Raw genomic sequence first — 21,702 nt, 5'->3', positions numbered from 1 at the left:
GCTGGCCAGTTGGCATTTTCTCTCCATGTAATTTCCTTTATTTTCTGTCCACTCTGAGAGGAAATTTTTGAAATCTTTTTTTTTTTTTTTGTCTTTTTAACATGTGCCTTGGGGCTGGAGAGATGGCTCAGCGGTTGAGAGCATTGCCTGCTCTTCCAGAGGTCCTGAGTTCAATTCCCAGCAACCACATGGTGGCTCACAACCATCTGTAATGAGGTCTGGTGCCCTCTTCTGGCCTTCAGGCATACACGCAGAAAGAATATTGTATACATAATAAATAAATAAGTAATTAAAAAAAAATTAACATGTGCCTTTACACCTGTGTTCTGTTATTGCTATTCCTTCCCATTTACCTGGAGTGTCTTCCCTCTTTTCTCCCTTGTGTCCTGTCCCTCAATAGAGCACTCTACCCTGCAGCCTTCTTCACTCTGGCGCCCTTTGAGACAGGCTTTCTTTGTGTAGCACTGGCTGTCCTGAAACTAGCTCTTGAAACTAGTCCTTGAACTCAGAGATTCATCTGCCTCTCCCTCACAAGTGCACCAACACTGCCTGGCCTCTAATTTTTATCTGTTTACTTAATTAGCAGTTCTGGAGCTTGAACACACAGTATTGTGTGTGCTAGGCATGTAACAATGGTTAAACTTGATCCTGAGGCATATTAAACTTTGAGGCTTCAGATAGTCTTATATTTTGTTTGTTATTTTGGTTTTGGTTTTTGAGACAAGGTTTGTCTGGGTTGTTTTAGAGTCTGTCCTGGAGCTCTGTAGGCCAGGCTTATCTCGAACTCACATATATCTGCCTGCTAGTTCCAGGACAGCTAGGGCTGTTACACAGAGAAACCTTGTCTTGAAAAAAAAAAAACACCTCACACGCAAGAAAGTTAATATACAATAAGTATGTAACATTTTGAAAGTAAGTGTTTACATTAAAATTATGGTGGGAATATTGTTTTAATTTCTTTTTATTTAAGGTTTCAATTTTTAAATTTTTATTTTAACTATATGTTGTTTGTTTGTTTTGGTTTTTCAAGACAGGGTTTCTCTATAGCTTTGGAGCCTATCCTCGTACTAGCTCTTGTAGACCAGGCTGGTCTCAAACTCACAGAGATCCACCTGCCTCTGCCTCCTGAGTGCTGGGATTAAAGGTGTGTACCACCACCGCCTGGCCTAATTATATGTTTTTATGTGTGTCTGCTTATGTATAGGTCAGAGGGGAGGGCGTTGGACACCCTGGCACTGGGGATAATTTAGGCAGTTTTGTGAACTACCTGTTGTGGTGCTAGGAATTGAACCTGGGTCACTACAAGAGTAGAGTGCTCCTAATTGTAGAATCATCTATACAGTCCTTATTTTTATTTTTAATATGTGTATACATGTGTCTCTGGGAGTGTGTGCACATGTGTGCAGTTCTTCGAGGCCGGAAGAGGGCATCGGTCTTCTGAGAGCTAGTTTCAGCTGTTCAGCATGGGTGTGAGAACTAATTTATGCTTTTTGTAAGAGCAGCTTGCGTTCATAACAGCTGGGTCATCTCTTTAGCCCCATTTTTTTCCCCCACAGATGTCTTTACTGTGAGACTTAATAGAAGTTTGCTAAGTTTTAGTATTCTCTGCATTGGTTTTGTTGAAGTAGATGAAGAAATACATTATTAAAGAGGGAGGAATGCCAGGTGGGCGGTGGTGGTGCACACCTTTAATTCCAGCATTTGGAAAGCAAGGCAGGTGGATCTCTGAGGCCAGCCTGGTCTACAGAATGAATTCCAGGACCGCCAGGTCTAGACTCTGCAGAGAAACCCTGATTTGGAAAGTAAAATGATACCTTACTCTTTCAGATATTATATCAAAGATATTGTCTTTGATGCTATTCTAGAACTCAGCATAGAGTTGTTTCTTAGGACAAAAGGAGTATAATTGAATTTTAATTAAAAACAATTGTACAAAGACTGGCAAAGTTAATATCCAGAATAATTTGCTTCAGCTGAGTATGAAGTATTCAATAGCAGATTTGGAAGTGAGCAACAGAAGATTGAAAGAAAGCCCTTGTATAATATGTAATAATATATGCAACTGATAGCTAAAGCTGATACTATGCTTTTAGTACATTCTGAAAGTACAGGGGCAAAGCCATGTTCTCTTTTTAATATTTTTTACCTTAAGATTTATTTATTTTCTTGTACATGTATGAGTGTTTTTGCCTATGTGTATGTATGTGTACTACATGTTTTCCTGGCACCTTCGGAGGTCAGATCCCCGGAACTGGAATTTTGGATGGTTGTGAGCTACTATGTGGGGTAGGTGCTGGGAATTGAACCCAGGACTTCTGCAAGAACAACTGTTCAAGTGTTCTTTTGTTTGTTTTTCGAGATAGCATTTCTCTGTGTGACAGTCCTGTCCTGGAACTCACTCTGTAGACCAGATTGGCCTTAAATTTATGGATATCTGCCTGTCTCTGCCTCTCAAATGCTGGGATTAAAAGCTTGTACTATCACCACCTGGCTGCAACAAGTGTTCTTACTGACTGAGCCATCTCTCCTGGCTGTAAAATCAATTCTTAGATGTAAGAAAATTGCTTTGTTACACTCATGGGAGAATTGTTTTGTTTTGTGGTTCTTTGAGCTAGAGTGTCAGCTTTGTAGCCCAAGTTAGCCTAGAAGTCACTCTCTTACCCTGACTGGGCTCAATGCTGTTACTCCTTTAGCCTCTCAAGTGCTAGGATTACTGGCCTGTACTACTGCTTTATTGTGTTGAAAATACATGTAGTGTAAGAATTTTAATTGTTTGAAGTTTACAGTTTAGTGATAATATTTTTACGAAGCCATTACCACCATTCACTCCAGGACAGAGTTTATGCTTACCAGTTTATATACTTGATAAAAGTTTTTTGCAGGCATCAACCCTTACAGTGCTTTTGCATTAATTTGTCCCCTTCAGTCTATTTAATGCTACATTTATTTATTTGTTTGTTTGTATTTTTTTCTATTTACTAGATAGACAGGGTAGCTTTGGAGCCTATCCTGGCACTCACTCTGTAGACCAGGTTGTCCTTAAGCTCACAGAAATCCTCCTGCCTCTGCCTCCTAAGTGCTGGGATTAAAGTTGTATGCCACCACTGCCCAGCTATTTTTTTATATGTGAGTTTTTTGTTTTTTCAATAATTGTGCTGATTAATGTGGTTCCTGAACATAGTGATGCAGTACTATTTAGTTGTCCTAATTGCAAGGCTGAGATGTGTCTTGCAGAGAAAATGCCTGTGTTCAGGTAAACACCCTCAGGCATTGAGTGAGTTGTGGGACCATCAGTTCAACACTGACCAATGATACATAGTACCACTTGCTTCTAAGGGGGCACTCAAATATAAAAAGCCATGACTTGGGAGACTGAGGCAGGAGGACCATTAGTTAAAGGCCTGCTTGAGCTACAAATGATGTTCATTTGAGCTATCATGTTAGGGAAGTGATCTACATGTGATCTGCACCCAATCGTCAACCAAATAGTTACATTATGGCTGCAGGAAAACTTTAAATTTTGTAATTGTACTTAATTTTGTATGTAAAGTGTTTAGTTTTACTGCCAAAAAGAACGGCACCACGGTTTCAGATAGATTCAATTTTTAGTAATCTAAGACGTCCACAAAATTTTTTTAAAGCTTTGTGTTATTGCTTATTTTCCATTTTTAGACATTATCTCTTGGCTATATAGAATTACTGTTCACTTAAACTAATGTTTGTTTTTAATATATAAATGCTGTTGAAATTGTGTAGTATTTACTGTGTACCTGTTGCTTTTCCTTCTTTCTTTTTCTTTTTTACTGAGTCAGGGTTTCTTTGAGTAGCCCTGGCTGGTCTAGAACTTTTTCTGTAAACCAGGCTAGCCTTAAATTCAGAAACCCACTTGTCTCTACCTCCCAAGTATTGAATGCTTGCTCTATGTTTCTCAGTCAACTTTTTTTTTCGTGTGACATTTTTGCTTGCTGTTGTATTTTATTGTTGTGATTGGAAAGTTACTTTTTTATTTTAAGATTCTTTTCCCTTGTATGTGTATTAGTGTTCAATGTGCATGTATGTATGTGCACTGTGAGTGTTCCTGGTGCTCACAAAGGTCAGAATAGGGGGTTTGGATCCTCTGGACCTGGACTTTTGGATTATTGTGAGTCGCCGTGTAGATGCTGGAACTGATTTTTAGTCCTCTGCAAGAGCATCAAGTGCTCTTAACTGCTTTGTCCTCTCTTTAGTCCCTGAAGTTTTATTTTGTAACCAACTACTGTCGTTGTTTGCATCCGCCATTGACTAAAGGGTATGTCCTCAAACTTTTGTTGTTGTTGTTGTTTTGTTTTTCAAGGCAAGGTTTCTCTGTGTAGACTTGGCTGTCCTGACACTCTCTTTGTAGAACTGACTGGCCTTGAACTCCAAGATCTACCTGCTTCTGCCTTCTAAGTGCTGGGATTAAAGGCATGTGCCACCACTGCCTGGTTTGTTCTTAAACTTAAGTTGAAGTTCTGGCTTATAGCATGACTATATTTGGTAATAGGGTCTTCACAGACGTTTAAGTGAGCTGTAATCAATGATATATATGTTTTTGTAAAAAACAGGACAACAGAGAATCCTCTCTACTATGTGAGGATACTGTGAGAAGGATGCAGGATCAAAGGCCTCACCAGGACCAACCCTGCTGGCACTTTGATTTTGAACTATCATCCACTAAAACAGGGAAAATGAATTATTCTGTTTAAGCTACTAGTCTATGGTATTTATTATGGCAGCTTAAGCAGACTACTATTCAGGCTATTGCGACCTTAAGGGATTTAGAGGTCTTTCTTTTTTTATTATTAAAAGTTTTATTTTTTTAGCTGGACGATGGTGGCACACGCCTTCAATCCCAGCACTTGGGAGGCAGAGGCAGGTGGATCTCTGAGTTTGTGGCCAGCCTGGTGAATTCCAGGAAATTCAGGGCTGATACACAGAAACTCTCTCTGGAAAAAGAGTTAGCTAGTATCAAGCCTGAGCTGTCAGTCGAGCATTTATAATTAATATAAGCCTCTGTGTGGTAATTGGGAAGTGGCTGCCGGGTATTTGGGAACAGGCACTCGGGAGAGAAATGTCAGACTACACGATCACTTACAGGAGCAGAAATTACTCAAAGACAGCTATATCATTAAAGCCACCCTAGCTTGAGTGACGTTTACAAGGCTGGGAACCTGGGGCACACTGCACAGCCTACATACAGGTAGTTCACCAGGTTGAAGAGTGCCCTTTCCAGCTGCCTCAGTTTATTTAAACTTCCAGGCAGCGCCCTGATCTAGTTTCAGTCTTTTTCGCAGCTAAACTCCATTGATCGGAGGGGGAACATCAGGTTTTATTGCTTTATCCTGGGAAAAAGAGCCTAGTGAATCTGGTTGGTTTCAGGGACTTTCTTTTTTTTCTCTTTTTTTTTTTTTTTTTTTTTTTGTCTTTCGAGACAGGGTTTCTCTGTAGCTTTGGTGCTTGTCCTGGAACTAGCTCTTGTAGACCAGGCTGGCCTCGAACTCCCAGAGATCCTCCTGCCTCTGCTTCCCGAGTGCTGGGATTAAAGGCGTGCGCCACCACCGCCCGGCTCTGGGACTTTCTAAAGCTATCTTGAGTTGTTTATCTTCATACTGAAGGATGGAATGTTACAATCTCAGAGGAAACTGTTATGCAATACAGTACAATTTAGGCTATAAAGATAGACTGGTTCCTCCCAGGTGAGATATGTATAGGTAACGTTTGAATATCTGACTAGCAAATACTTTTTTCTGCATTTTCCACTTAAATTTATATTTCCAAATATGGAACTAGTATTTTGACTTTTTTCACGTGCACACACATTTTTTTCTCTCAATTCTGAGTTGCCTTGAAGCAATCAGAATCATTGTTACGATGTTTCTTCTTTCTTGATTCTGGAGGCCAACAGGTTCCTAGAGAATCAGTAATTTGAGCCAGACCCTGGTGCACATCCTTAATCCCAGCAATCTCTATATAGTTCTAGCTGCCCTGGAACTTGCTCTGTAGACCAGGCTGGTCTCGAACTCACGTAGATCCGTCTGCCTCTGCTTCCCTGAGTGCTGGGATTAAAGGTGTGCTCCGCCACCACCTGGCTGACTCCTTCAATTTTTCAGTAAGACATACATATTAAAAGAAGCCGTAGTTTCTCCTTGAATTCTAATGGCTTTAAAAAAAATACTGTTTGCTGGTATACCCTTTCTGAACAAAGGTTGCTAGGTGACACATTTATTGCCTCTGTATATGCGTCCCACGGTTAGCCCAAGATTGGTCTGGAGTTTTGGTCTTTCCATTGTTATTTGAGATGCATTACCTAGACAGGTCTTGCACTCTTCTTGCCTTAAGTCTCCTTGGTACCAGAAGTACAGATGTATGCCACCTCATCAGGACGTCTGTTTTTGGGTGGATTCTTTTGTTGTTTTCAGATTTAGTACCAACTTATTTAATACTTACAAAAGTACTATGTTTAAGATACCCCAAAGGGTATTTTAGGCTCACATTCCTTTCAAGTTTCTGCCCTGGAATTACAGAATTCACTGAAATTAGTCTCAGTAAATAGTTAAGTGGGAGTTGGGGGGAATAGGTCAGTAGGACAACACTTGCCTAACAGGAATAAGATTGTCTAGTCAGCTCTAATACCCCCCCAAAGTGAAGAATTTGCTACACTACATATAATTTTTGAAGTGTATTCATTCTGTAATACTTTTGGGGAAGGATAGAGATTATTTCACCCTCTTCTATGTACTTAACAAATATAAAATGTTGTAATACTGTTTGCATGAAGTCTCTTTTTAATCACATAGTCTTACGAAGTTCTAATTGCTTTGTAAATAACCAGCTAAGATTTATTTTTTTTGATTGCTTTTTAACAATGCCATATGTGTGATAATTTACAAAACTCTGTTTAGCTTATAATTAGCAAATTCTGAAAATCTGTAAATAATTTTCCCCCCTAGGTTGCAATAAAAATAATTGACAAAACTCAGTTGAATCCAACAAGTCTTCAAAAGGTATGTTGATCTAGTATTTGCTATTTTTAATTTTTCTGTTTTAATTGCTATATAATTTACCTTTTAAATGTTTTAACTGTTGGTAGTTAGTGCAACAAAGCTTTCTCTTCCTCCAGTGAATATAGCTTGCTGAACATAACACTGGTGCATACCTGTAATCCCAGCATTTAGAAGACAGAAGCAGAAACTCTCCTCACAAGTTTAAGGCCAGCCTAAGCTTTCTAATTAGGCATTTCTCTCTTTCCCCAAAAAGTTAAATGGAATTTTTTATAAATATAGTTGGGTTACCTTAATTTGAGAGCAGTCATTTTAGATGTTTGACTAAGAATTTTTAAAAAATACAAAATATTTTCAGTTGAGAAATATACTTTTTCTTGACCTAGCTCCTTGTGAGGCTGCTGGAGAAAGGTAATTGTTTGAGGCCAAACATCTTTGAGACTAGACTAAGCAGTTTAGCGATACTTCCATCTTTTTTTTATTATAATTTAATTATAACATTTCTCCCTTCCCTTTCGTCCATCCAAGTCCTCCCGTAAATCCCTCAGTGCTCTCCTTTAAATTTATAGCTTCTTTTTTCTCCAATTGTTACTGTATGTGTGTGTGTGTGTGTGTGTGTGTGTATTCATTCCTAACTATAATCTGTTTAGTTCATATAATGCCACTTGTATGTTAGGGCTGACCGTATGGCACTGGACAACCAATATGTATCCTCTTTCCTGGGGAAGACTACCTCTCCTCTCAATGTTCCTCAGTTATTTGTAGTTTTGTGTAGGGCTAAAGCTTCTTGGTCTTTTCTCTGGTTTGGCATATTTATTGGTGTTATCCTTGTTCAGCTCGTGTTTCAGCATTCATGTTAGTGAGACTATGGGTGTAGCTTCTGATGTTACTAGGAGATGCAGTCTCACGGCAAATTATCTGATCCTCTGGCTCCTAAAATCTGCCCTCTCTTCCACAATGTTTAAACCTTAGGCAAAGGACTATTGGACTTTCTGTTTGTTTGTTTTCTGGGAAGATTCAAGACAGGGTTTCTATGTTTAACAATCCTAGCTGTCCTGGAACTCACTCTGTAGACCAGGCTGGCCTTGAACTTACAGAGATCCGCCAGCCTCTGCCTTCTGAGTGCTGGGATTAAAGGACTGTGCTACCACTGCCTGGCAGGCAATATATCATTTTAAAATACATACATACTGCTACCATTTGGCTTTGTTAAACTTTTTTTTTTTTTTTTTTTGATTTCTCTGTCCCAAAACTTGCTTTGTAGACTGAGATCCACCTGCCTCTGCCTTCCAATGTTGGGATTAAATGTGTGTGCCACCATCACCACCTGACTCTGCTTTGGCTTTTTAAAACTTTATTATTGTTGTGTGAGTGCCATGGTACTCTGCAGAGGTCAGTGGACAGCTGCATGGAGTTGGCTTTCTCCTTTTCTGGAGGTAAAATTCAGGTTGTCTGGGTTACATAGCAAGATACACATTGAGGCATCCCATCCTTCTTATCTATCTTAACTGGATGTCTAACTTGACCAGGAACAAGTCATTAAACTTTTCAGTTTTAGGTCTTATTTGTTGTTGTTGTTGTTGTTGCTTATTTGTTTTTTGAGGCAGGGTTTCACTGTATCCTTGACTGGACTGCAATTTTCTATATAGATGAGACTGTCCTCACACTCTTAGAGTTCTTCTGCCTTGCTCTCCCACCCAAATGCTGAGATTAAAAGTGCCCCTATGCCCAGTAAGTTTTTCATCTTTAAAATAGAGATAGTTTGATCCAGTGTTGGTGGTGTAGCCTGTAGCGTTAACTGCTGGCAGTGCCAACATAGGAGAATCTTTTGAGTCCAGATATTTGAAACTCACCTAGGTAATATATCAAGACCTCATAATGATTATTAATTAATATTTTCATCATCTCAAAGTGGATGTATTAATGAAACAGTTTATATAAAAGAGCTTTGTAAACCTCAAACTCTACAGTTGTAAGTTACTTTGGTGTATGTAATGCATAATTTAATTACTACTGTATTCCTAATGGGTGATTTTTATCTTGAATTTTTTGGATATCTGTTATTTGGAGAGGACCAGGGAGGAGGTAGATTTCATCTGATACTATAAATACTATTTAAATATGTTGCAAACAGATCGCAGTCCTTTGTTCTGAAGTATGGATTCTATTTGCTTGCTTGCTTGCTTGCTTGCTTTCTCTTCTCCCTCTTTCCCTGCCTGCCTCTCTCCCTCCCTTCTTCTTTTTCTTTCTTTCTTACCAGGTGATCCTGGCTGGCCTCAAAGTCACCAAGTGCATTAAATAAGTAGCCTTTTTTTTCTTTTCTTTTTCTTTTTTCACCAAGACAAACTTTCTCGTGTAGCCCCAGTTGTAGTGGAACTCAACTCTAGACCAGGCTGGCTCTTATACGAGATCCGCCTACTCTGCCTCCTAAGTGTTGGGATTAAAGGCGTATCAAGTAGTCTTTTTTTTTTTAATGATAAAATAAACTATAAGCTGTCTTTATATATTTGTTTTCAGTTTTTTTTAACAGTGAGTTGTTTTTGAAAAATGACAACTTTGGCCATTTTTTGAGGCTTGTTCTAATAGCTTTTCCTGGGTGGTTATCATTCACAATTGTGTACACACTGGTAACAATTCTCTCTATATATTTTTGTTTGTTTTATTTTGTTTTTGTTTTTAAACAGGGTCTTATTATGTAGCTTAAGCTGGATTTGAGCTTGTGACTGTTCTCTTGTGTCTGCCTCCCAGAGTCCTGAGATTACAAGTCTGAGCCACTAAGCCCTCACAAGCAGTATATTCAACTGTCTATTTAGTCACATTTGTTCATCAACTGTGTAGTTCATTAATGTTGCCATCACTAGAAGAGGTTCACCAGCTCACCCAGGCGTTTTTTGAATATATTTTAGAATTGTGTTGATTTTATTATATTCAGGCTGGCACATTGAGTCAGATAACTTTACTGAATACATATAAGTAAACCCAAAATTTTGAGTCTCTTTTTTTCTAACCATTGAGTGCATAATCATCAGATAAAGGATAAATGTAGATTTCTTTTTTTTTTTTTTTTTTTTTTTTTTTTTTTTTTGGTTTTTCGAGACAGGGTTTCTCTGTGGTTTTGGAGCCTGTCCTGGAACTAGCTCTTGTAGACCAGGCTGGTCTCGAACTCACAGAGATCCACCTGCCTCTGCCTCCCGAGTGCTAGGATTAAAGGCATGCGCCACCATCGCCCGGCAAATGTAGATTTCTTTTCCCCATTATTTGTGTACTTTTCACCTTCTACTACTTTTAATTGCTAAGGTTTTAGGTCAGTTTTTAATGAATTTCTGTAATATTTATGTGTATAAATAAATTTAAATAAAAAGCAGAAAGTCATAAAGCTGGGTGTGGTAGTAGGTTTATAAATCCTAGCCCTGGGGAGACAGAGACAGGTGGCTCTTGATAACTGATCAGTCTAATGTACTTGGCAGTTTTCAGGCCAGTGAGAGACCCTGACCACAAATAAATGAGTGAATGAGTGAATGATAGAGCTGGCCAGCCTCGTCTGCTTTCCAGGTTCTTGGCCAGTAAGAGACCCCAACCATAAACCACCATGTTAGAGTGGGTGACACCTGAGGATGATACCAGGGTTATCCTCCAACCTCTGTACTACATTTACTCCATATTCAGAGATCATAGTTCATTTTTTAGACAAAAAAAATGCTTACCTTTTCAAAATTCCAAGACTTTGTTCATTCATTCCTTTATTTTATTTATTGAGACAGGGTTTCTGTACATGGCCCTGGTTATCCTGGAATTCACTATGTGGCTAGCATGAAACTTAAGAGATCTGTCTGTCTCTTCCTTCCAGGTGCTAGGATTAAAGGTATGCACCACTTTATTGAGGCATGTCTCTATACTAGGTGTAACCCATCTAAGGTCAAAGTATTTTCCTTCAGTCTTAGAAGTAGACTGTCAACAAAGGAATAAGGCTTAGAGCATGTGTAAGACAGACTGCATGGACTGAAATCAGGCTTCAGTCCTGCCTACTGTGTGATAAGTCATGTCATTGTCTGGGTCTTTTCAAACACATTGTAGGGGGTTGGAAAAAAATAAGTTAATACTTAGAGCTTTTAGCAAAGCTCAGAACATAACTTGACATATCATAAGAACCCTGTAGGCCTTGCACTCTGCTGAGTAGTTGTTGTTTGCTTGGATTTTGGTGAGGGTCTGTAGGAGTGGGAAAAGTGTTTGGTGTATTTAAAATTATTCCTTTCATAGGAAATAAGTGACATTTAGGAAGTGCATGGTAGTTTACAATTAGGTCTCTTTTGTAGGACTAGAATTGTGGTACACTGTTAATGACAATAATTATTAATATTTGCATGTTTAGTCTTGAGGCAGATCCTCATTCTTTCTATCTGGTTTATTGTTTTTGTTTTATGACAAGAGTTTCACTATGTAGCCCTGGCTGGCCTAGAACTTGCTTTGTAGACCAGGGTGGCTTGGGTCTTACAGAAATCCACTTGCCTCTCTGCCTCTGAAGTGCTGGGTCAAAGCTGTGTACTACTCCACACTCTTGGATAGACCCTGTTAAGATGAGGGAGGCGGGGATATTAAGTAATAATCTGCCCTAATTGATGAATGATGAATACTTTAGTCAGTTATTCATCCTGTTACATATGTGAAAGAACCATTGATAAAGCCATGCTGGAATTGCTCTTGTGTATTGGTCGACATAGGCTTTTGTTTTCATCAGATACTAGAGTATACCTCTCTGTATTCTTCTCTTAAAGACAGTGGACTTTTTTGGGCTGGAGAGATGGTTCAATGGTTAGAGCACTGACTGCTCTTCCAGAGTTCCTGAGTTCAATTCCCAGTAACCACATAGTGACTCACAGCCATTTATAATGAGATCTGGTGCCCTCTTCTGATTTGCAAGTATACATGCAGGTAGAACACTGTAGAGATGTAATAAATAAATAAATCTTTGAAGAATAAAAAAGACAATGGACTTTTCATATTACCTATTCTGATGGGCATATTTTCACCTTCACTTAGATGGGTCTTATTGCCCTCTTATTTTCCACTGAAGAAATATGAAAAATTGATATGGCCAAGCCCTCTATCTAGTCAGTGATGATGCAGAACAAAAACAAACAAAAAATAACGTCTCCAGATTATAGGCCGTTTCTGCTCCATTATGCCGCACTTTTATAATTAACTTTTCCTGATTTAGAATTTTAAAAACCCTAGATAAGAACTGAGCTTAGGCTTCCTGTTTGAGGAACTGTAAAGAGGTCGGTCAGTAGTTTGAGTCTGAGAAAACATTTTAGGTAGCTGAAAGAAGCAGATTTATACCCTACCTCCCCTCAGGCCATGTTTTCTTTTCCTCTTTGGTTTTTGGAGACAGTATTTCTCTCTGTAACCCTGACTGTCCAAGAACTTGCTCTGTAGACTAGGCTGGCCTCAAATTTGTAGATTCGCCTGCCTCTGCCTCCCGAGTGCTGGAATTAAAGGCATGTGCCACTACCTCCCAGATTCCAAAACTTTTTTGGGGGGCGGAGGGGTTTTGAGACAAGGTTTTTCTGTGTAGCCCTAGCTGTCCACAACTCCCTTTGTAGATCAGGCTGGCCTTGAAGTTACAGAGATCCACCCGCTTGCCTCTGCCTCCTGAGTGCCGGAAATAAAGGTGTGCACCACCACAGCCTGGCTCAAGCCATGTTTTTAATCTACATTCATTCATTCAGTAAACATTTAAATGCCTACTGTATGTCAGGAACTGTTCTGTGATTGTGGGTACATCATTGAGCCAGGTGAAGTTCTTACTTTCTTGGAAAATGTTATGAAGAAAACCAAGCAGGCTGTATGCACTGTATTAATTTCATTTTAGTCATGATTATTTGGTATCTGGGGCCTTACTAGCTCTACCCTGGGTAAGCTAATTCTTAGAGATAACAAATTACTGTCCCTTACATGTGCCTTTAATATGCAAACCAGAAAATTCAGAGCCTGTATTTGAAACCACCTGCTCTGTCTTGCCCTTAAGTATACCCTATGGCCAGGTGTCAACTAGAGACTATCTGTATCTCAGAGTTTCTGAGATTATCCTAGATAGCCAGTCCAAGCAGGTGCCTTGCTCTGGTTTGCCTTTCCTGTGGAAGCCATAATAAAGGCTTGACTCCTCGCTTTCCCTGCCTGCCACTGCCTCCTAACTAACTCTGGTGCTCCCTGTGTGACTGCATATTGTGATGGATCTCAGAAGGGGCAACATCTTTGGAGTAGTTCATTTAAGAAATGTCCTGTCCTCTACGTGACTCTGATACCATCAGATAAGTACAGCTGATCCCAGTGCTGTGCTATAAAATTTTACCTAGGCCTTGACCTACACCCTTCCTGGGTGAAGAAATACATTTAAGTACATAGGAATTTTCAGTGTTGATGCACAAAGACTGGGGAGTACCAGCTGTAGTCTTTCAGAGGTCTCAATTCTATCTTCTCTGGGACAACAACTTGTCACCACCGTGATACAGACAGCCATCTTTTTCTTAAACTGGAACCATCTAATTAAGAACAAGACATCTATAACATGTAATAAAATAGTTATTTTTACAATGTAACCCTGATTGCTGACTGGTTTGTTGGCCAGTCTTCCCCTCCCACAGCGTCTTTTTCTGGTGTCCAACAACTGTTGTTAGACAGCTTTCCTCCCTTGCTGTTGTTGGACTCTAGTGTCCAAACACCGAGGAGGAGTCGCCCCCAGAGACCACTTCATACACCACAGCCGATGCAAAAGCATGAGGATTTTATTAATTCTGTCATGACAGGGTCCCCCAGCATTCAGGAAGCCAAGGAACCTCAAATAGATGGCAGAGGCTACTTTTAAAGGGGCCACAGAAGCAAGGGGAGTTGTTCTTTGACTATTTTGATTGGCTTATTCGAAAGAACTATTACCAATAATTGACTGGAGAGCTGTTGCCAGATCAGGTGAGGTAAGAGGTCATTTTGACCCCGTTTCCCAGGGGACTGAACCAAAACATACATATATGGGTAATTGTTCAGGAACTGAGTACGTGTGAGTGTAGCTGTTAGGTCCTTGGTTCCCAGGGGAGGAGGGGAAGCACTATGGCACAGAGGCTGAGAGGATTTAGAGTTGTCAAAATGGCTTCAGAATTGTCTTAAATTCTTACACTGTAGATGAGCATCTGTCTTTATGTCTGTAACACTGTTCTCTGTCTCACCATATGGAGCTCCAGAAGCAAAACCCACTGTGAAGCCTGTGAGGTCTTCTCAATTCTCCCTTCTGCAGAGTAAATGCTCAGACTTTTGGTCACTCAACAGGTGATGCCCTTAATATAGGCTTATTTTATAGTGTTCTTAAATTGGTTGTTTTCTTTACCCGAGTTACATAGTTCTTGCTAAAATGCTTTTTTTCTGTAACTTGGACTTGTATGTGTCAGTGTGTGTGTTGTAGGTGTGGTATTCTATCCCTGAGCTACATCCCCAGTCCTGTTTGGTACATTTTTGAGCCATGACCTTTTTTGCTAACTGTCACTACTTTTGTGCTGTCTAAATTAGGTGAGAAGTTTTCACCCATTTAAAATATTAAGCAAGACAGGGGCAAAGATTGTTCAGTGGATAATTCTCCTTCCAAGTTGTTGCTGTAGACTAAGTAGTAAAACATTTGGTGTTATTTATTTTAGTGTATGAATGTTTTGCCCATGTGCATGTATGTGCACCACATACGTACCTGTTGTATTCTATAGGACTGATTTACAGATGGTTTTGAGCCACCATGTAAGTGTCAGGAATCAAATCTTGGTCCTCTACAAGAGCACTAAGTGCTCTTAACTACTGAACCATCTTTCTAGCCTTGCTAAAACGTCTTCTTTTTGGAGACAGGATATCCTTATGCTGCCTAGGCTGATCTCAAACTTCTAGGTCCATGTGATCCTCCTTTGAAGTGCTGGGCTCATCAGCCACTATTTCTCCCTCTCCTTTATTTGTTTTAATTTGGTTGGTTGGTTAATGAATTAAAAAGCAATTTTTTTTAATTTTATTTTATTTATTTATTTTTTTTTTGGTTTTTCGAGACAGGGTTTCTCTGTGGTTTTGGAGCCTGTCCTGGAACTAGCTCTTGTAGACCAGGCTGGTCTCGAACTCACAGAGATCCGCCTGCCTCTGCCTCCCGAGTGCTGGGATTAAAGGCGTGCGCCACCACCGCCCGGCTTAAAAAGCAATTTTTTAAAAGGCAGTCTTGCTGTAATAGCCCAGCTTGGCCTGGAACCCACAACTTTGGCATTCCTTTTGTTCTAGCTTCTCAGACTGGGATTCTAGTTCCTCTGAAGCTCAAAGGGAGACTAGCCTATTTTCTTGAGAATTAAACAGAAGTAGGGTTAGCCAAGGAACAGTAATGTGACTTAAGAGTTAATGGCAGAAAAAAAAAAAAAGAGTTAATGGCAGGTATATGGCTCTGTACTAGAGGGTCTTAACTCTGGTAACACATACTGAGTGCAACAAAAACTCAAAAGACTGACCCTGATAGGAAATGTCACCAGCCAAAGGGCAGGTGGAACACCCTGTGCTCTCTTTTCAAAAGGTTGACGTGTCTACCACTTGTTGAATATCATCTTCCTTCTGTCTGATATGTCGAGAGTAAATGTAAGGCTCAGGTATTCTTAGCAAGCTTGGGTTAGTTTAGTAGTTCCCGAACTCTTAGAAAATGGTTCCTTGGGTCTTAATCTCTACTTCAGATGTTGACGATGGATACGCTGTGTTTATATATGACAGCCAGCTCTGAAAAATACTTTTGTCTTTGCTAGAGCAATGGTTCACAGTTGAGTGCTTTTTGCTCTTCCAGGAGACCCAGGTTTTACTTCCAGCACTCACATAACTGCTCGCAACCATCGCTAGTTCCAGTTCCAGGAGACAACAGCTTCTGGTTTCTTCAGGCACGTGTGGTGCACATTCATACATGCAGACAAAACACCATACATATAAATACATATAAATAAAAACTAGAAAATTGTCTTTTATGGTAGATACCATCTTTGAAGCCAGCCTGCTACAGATCAGTGCAGGAGAGTCAAGGAAGAAGACAATAGCAAAGAAAAGAAAAAGAAGGGGAAAATAGATTAACAATTATTCTATGACCAGGATGTTGTAAGTAGTCTGTATTGAGCTGTTGGAGAAAGAAGTCCAGGAGATGTTCCTAAGAGTCCCACAGAGGGAAGGAAGGAATTAGCAGTGCAGGTAGAAGCAATCCCCAGGACTTACAGGACTCATGGGGAAGGAATTTTCATTAAAAAAGGCTGTGTTGTGGCTAGAGAAATGGCAAAACATGCATTAAGTAAAATGAATAGGCCAGGCACTGTTGGTGCACATATTTAATCCCAGCACTCATGGTTAGGAGGCAAAGGCAGGAGATCTCTGTGAATTTAGGACCAGCCAGGACTATAGGACAAGTTTCACGACAGCCAAGGCTACACAGAAACCCTGTCTCAAAAAACCTAAGAGAGCCGGGCGGTGGTGGTGCACACCTTTAATCCCAGCACTTGGGAAGCAGAGGCAGGCAGATCTCTGTGAGTTTGAGACCAGCCTGGTCTACAAGAGCTAGTTCCAGGATAGGCTCCAAAACCACAGAGAAACCCTGTCTTGAAAAACCAAAAAAAAAAAAAAAAAAAAAAAACAACCTAAGAATAAATAAATAAAATGAATAAATTAATTAAAAAATTTAAAACAGTCTGCCTCATAGAAGAGTGTCTGTCCCAGGCCATTCTCATTGTAATGCACTGTCACTATTGTCCCAACCCTTAAAGCCAGGAGCTCCTGGGAGGAAAGTACTCATCTGGGGAAGAAAGCTTTGGTCTTTAAAAAGAATCCACAAATGAATCCAATGTACAGAGTTCTGAAGACTACTGTTTTGTTTTTCCTTTAACATTATTTTGTGTGTATGACCTGACTGCATGTGTTTGTGCATGGTATTATGTCTGATTCTCACTGAGGTCAGAAGAGGGTTTTAGATCCCCTGGGACTATAGTTATAGACAGTTGTGAATTGCTATATGGGTGCTGAAAATCGAATCCTGGTTCTCTGCAATAGTAACGAGTGCTCTTAACCATTGAGCCAACCCTCCAGCCCCTGAAAACTACTGATTTATAAAAGCTGAAGCAACAGTGCCCCCAAGTAGCCTAGTGGCAAGGAGCACTGCAGACCCCATGAAGAGCACTAACTGGTTCTCTCCTACCTGTAAAATAGATAATTCCTTGAGTGTCCCATAACTAGGATTTCCTCAAGATACCAAAAAGGCCATCACTGCTGCAGAACTCTCAAGTACCAACAGTGGCTCCAAAACAAACACCAGCTTTGAACAGAAAGAAAACAGTCACCAGATACTGTAGCCTCTGTCTGTAATCCCAGCTTTTTGGGAAATTGAGGCAGGAAACTCACCATGATTTTAACGTAACCTAGTCTACAGAATGTGTTCCAGGCTGGCTTGGAAAATTTAGACACTGTCTTAAAATAAAAGTGAGATAGTGGGCTGGTGATGTACCTCAGTGATGGAACACTTGCCTTAGGTCCTAGGTTCAGTCTCTAGTATTGCAAACAGTAATCCTCTGCTGACCCAGCACATTACTGTTCATGGCACCCAAGGACCCCTGCTGTAAATTCCCTAACTTCCTTACCTTCACTCTAACAGAAGACTAAGAGCTCTGTGGGGTTGCAGCCGAGAAGAAGCATAGCTTTGTGAAGTTCTGATCTACTTAACATTTAGACAGTTACCCCAAATTCATTACAATTGAAAACAGCACAAAGCAAACACCAGTCCTAACAAAGGGTGTGATGGTGCTTGACTTGTCATCCTAGTATTTGGGAAGCAGAGACAGGTAGCTTTCTATGAGTTCAAGGCTACCCTGATCTACTTAGCAAGTTTTATGCAAGCCAGCTATGTTCTTGGACCTTGACTGGGTAGGAAGATAAAGAAAAAGGCTCAGTAGTTAAGAGAACTGGCTTTTCTTTCAGAGGACACAGGTTGGTTCCTAGCACCCATGAGGTGGCTCACAGTCATCTGTAACTATAGTTCTTGGGGATCTAATACACTCTCTGACCTCTGCAGCACTTGCATGCAGGCAGAACACTCATATCCATAAAATAAATATTTTTTAAAATCCTCTAAAAAATAATTGTCTTTATTTGCCAGCATGTTTTTCCACCACACACTTGTCTTTTCTTTGTACATTTCTGTATATCCTGCTTGAGCCAGTTGTGTAACGGTCTCATCTTGGTTAACTGGTGCAGCTGTGTGCTGTTGGATTGACATAGGCTCAGGTCCGAGGAGACTCTTTCTCTGTATTACCTCCTCATCCTGAAAGAGGTAGGAGAAGCTTCACGCAGATCTAAGATGGGAGAACCTGATGGCCAAACTTTCCTACTCGGCTCACTTTGATTTTGCTACTATAACATTGGCTAAAATGAGTTGTACAGCAAGTGTAGCTGCATGTGAGGTGTGGCCCAAGAGGACCCATATTGCTAGGTTGTGGTGACTGCGCACGCCTTTAATTCAGCACTCGGGAGGCGGAGGCAGGTGTGGATCTCTGTGAGTTCGAGGCCAGCCTGGTCTACAAGAGCTAGTTCAGGACAGACTCCAAAGCTACAGAGAAACCCTGTCTTCAAAAACAAAAAAAAAAAAAAGTAAAAGAAGAGCGGACCTATTCTATATTGCTTAAAAATGTGTTTATTAAGTATACAGTGTTCTGCAGGCCAGAAAAAGGCACCAAATCTCATTACAGATGATTGTGAGCTGCCATGTGGGTGCTGGGAATTGAACTTAGGACCTCTGTAAGAGCAAGCAGTTCTCTTAATCCCTGGGCATTCTCTCCAGCCCCATGCATTGCATAGGTTTTTATTGGCTCTTAGGTATAGATAATGAATCAGAGTTTATTCACAAACTGTTAACATGAAGTTTAATCACAAACTGTTTTTAAGATGCCAAAATAAGCGGGGCAGTGGTGGTGCACGCCTTTAATCCCAGCACTTGGGAGGCAGAGGCAGGTGGATCTCTGCAAGGCCAGCCTGGTCTGCAAGAGCTAGTTGCAGAACAGGCTCCAAAGCTACAGAGAAACCCTGTCTTGCAAAACCAAAAAAAAAAAAAAAAAAAAAAAAAAAATGCGAAAATAAATTCAGAGTGTGGTTCTTGTTCCCCTCAGGACTGCTGCCATTTCCATTAATGGAAACATTTTGGAATACTGCTTGGTAATACGTTATAAATGTACTTTGAATTTCTGTATTATTTTGTTCTTAGGAATAGGGTAGTATAAATAATGAAGCGGTTATCTAAGAAAAACTTAAATTTTTACTGTAAGCAGAGTATAACATTTAATAACATAGGGGTTTGTCTTTTTATTTTTTAGCTCTTCAGAGAAGTAAGAATAATGAAGATTTTAAATCATCCAAACATAGGTACTTTCCATTTTCTTAAATACTTGGAAGTCTTGAAAATGTGTCATAAAGCTAAATATGTATTTCTGAAGTGATAGGAAGCTTCTCCCAACCCAGGTATATTTTTAATAAAATATATACAAGTTACTGTTTGTACTAGCTCTTTGAAATTACAGGGATTAAACATTTTGACTTAAGGTTTTTTTTTTTAAAAAAAATGTTTATTTTATTGGTGTTTTGTTTACATGTATGTATATTTGTGTGAGAGTGTCAGATCTCCTGGAACTAGAGTTACAGAGAGTTGTGAGCTGCCATAATTGGGTTGGAGAGATGGCTCAGTGGTGAAGAGCATTGCCTGCTCTTCCAAAGGTTCTGAGTTCAATTCCCGGCAACCACATGGTGGCTCACAACCATCTGTAATGAGGTCTGGTGCCCTCTTCTGGCCTTCAGATATACACACAGAATATTGTATGCATAATAAATAAATAAATAAATAAATAAATAAATAAATAAATAAATAAATAAATAAATAAGTGCTGGGAATTGAACCCAGGTCCTCTGGGGAGCAGTCAGTACTCTTAAACACTGGGCCACCTCTTAAGCACTTGTCTTAAACTTTAATGCCATAGGAGTATATATAATCAGGCTGATTAATTTTTTTTAGTGTATTGGGAAATCTAATTGTATTTCATTAGTTGATAATATTTTCAAAGAAACTTGCTGTGTCTGTGTTCCTAAGAAAATATTTGTACAAAGTAGTATATAAAAGATGGGATAATATTATCTAACGAAATTGGTATAGGAGCTGTTTGCTTGTTCTTCATGTGCTTAACTGTGATAGGTGGTTAAAGACAAGGAAAGAACCTTTTTCTGTCCTCGTAATTGTGGGACCAAAGTGAAACACACAAATTGACCAACATGCACACCTATGAAAACTTTTGATTCTATATATCCTAATAGGGTTTTTAATAATGTAACTGCATTTTTATAAAACAATGCTCCTTTTTCTAAAATATTCCAAGAGTAAATGAGATAGGTAGTGTCATGTTTTGGAGAACCTATGAATTCCTCAGAAAAGAAAAATAACATATAGCTGCAGAAGACAAAAAGTTTCCACACCGAATTTTTTTGTTTTTGTTTTTTGAGACAGGGTTTCTCTGTGTAGCCCTGATGGTTCTGGAACTCACTCTGTAGAGCAGGCTGGCCTCAGTCAGACTCGCAGAGAACTACCTCCCTCTGCCTCCCAAGTGCTAGAATTATAAAGGCCTGTGCCACCACGTTGAATTTTTTTTAATTTGAGTATATACTTAAGCAAATAGATTACACTCAATTTGATTAAATTAGTCACTGTCATTTAAAACATTCTTGGGGCTGGAGAGATGACTCAGCAGTTACGAGCACTTGTTCTTACAGAGGACCCAAGTTCAATTCCCAGTACCCACATGGCAGCTCACAACTGTTTGTAATTCTATTTCCAGGGAGATCTGACACCCTTACACAGACATACTTATAGACAAAGAACCAATGCATATAAAATATGTAAATAAAAAACATTGTTGTTTTATGCAGTACTATGCAGAAAATGCTACTATCACCCTGAAGCGATATTAATGAAAAAATATACATGCGAGAATCCATAAATATATAGTTAGAGAAAAAGAAAAACTACAATAAGTATAATAACGGAAAGAAGCCTTTCTTTGTTTTTTATTTCAACACTTTAAGGATAGTCATTAAAATTTGGATTTTTTGTTGGTTTGGTTTGGGTTGGTTTTTTGTATTTTTTCAAGACAGGGGTATCTCTGTAGCTTTGGAGCCTGTCCTGGAACTAGCTCTTGTAGACCAGGCTGGCCTCAAACTCACAGAGATCCGCCTGCCTCTGCCTCCCCCCACCTCCAGTGCTGGGATTAAAGGTGTGCACCACCACCATCTGACATAAAACCTTATTTCATGTGCAATGTTGTGAAGGTGTTAGGGTCGCCCAAGGACTGGATTTACATAAACTTATGAGGTGCCATGTGGGTGCTGGGAATTGAACCTGGGTCCTCTGGAAGAACAGTTGGTGCTCTTACCCACCCAGCCATCTATCTCTACAGCCCCAAATTTTGGATTTTAGATTCAAAATTTTCACCAAAATTTACTCTATCACTACTACTCAGAATTTCATCTCTAAATATTTGATCACTAGTGTCCATGGGATCAAAGTGTACCTCTGTGTACTTGGCAAGTGTAAAATAAACTCTTATTAATCCCAGTGCTCTATTTACTA

The 21,702-nt window shown here is 39.7% G+C and overlaps 1 protein-coding gene across 6 annotated transcripts in view; it reads left to right on the top strand.

Annotated features, from left to right (window-relative positions):
* Mark3 (microtubule affinity regulating kinase 3) overlaps nucleotides 1-21,702 on the top strand; it is a 97,075-nt gene that overhangs the window by 27,316 nt on the left and 48,057 nt on the right. For all 6 annotated transcript variants that reach the window (XM_057782248.1, XM_057782247.1, XM_057782246.1 and 3 more), the window contains exons 3-4: nucleotides 6,969-7,022; nucleotides 19,406-19,454. In XM_057782248.1, coding sequence (XP_057638231.1) covers nucleotides 6,969-7,022; nucleotides 19,406-19,454 — 103 coding nt within the window. The remainder of the gene's footprint in view (nucleotides 1-6,968; nucleotides 7,023-19,405; nucleotides 19,455-21,702) is intronic.

The sequence above is a fragment of the Chionomys nivalis genome, chromosome 10 (assembly GCF_950005125.1).
Source record: "Chionomys nivalis chromosome 10, mChiNiv1.1, whole genome shotgun sequence".
Taxonomy (NCBI): domain Eukaryota; kingdom Metazoa; phylum Chordata; class Mammalia; order Rodentia; family Cricetidae; genus Chionomys; species Chionomys nivalis.
This window is presented reverse-complemented; position numbering and strand designations above follow the sequence as displayed.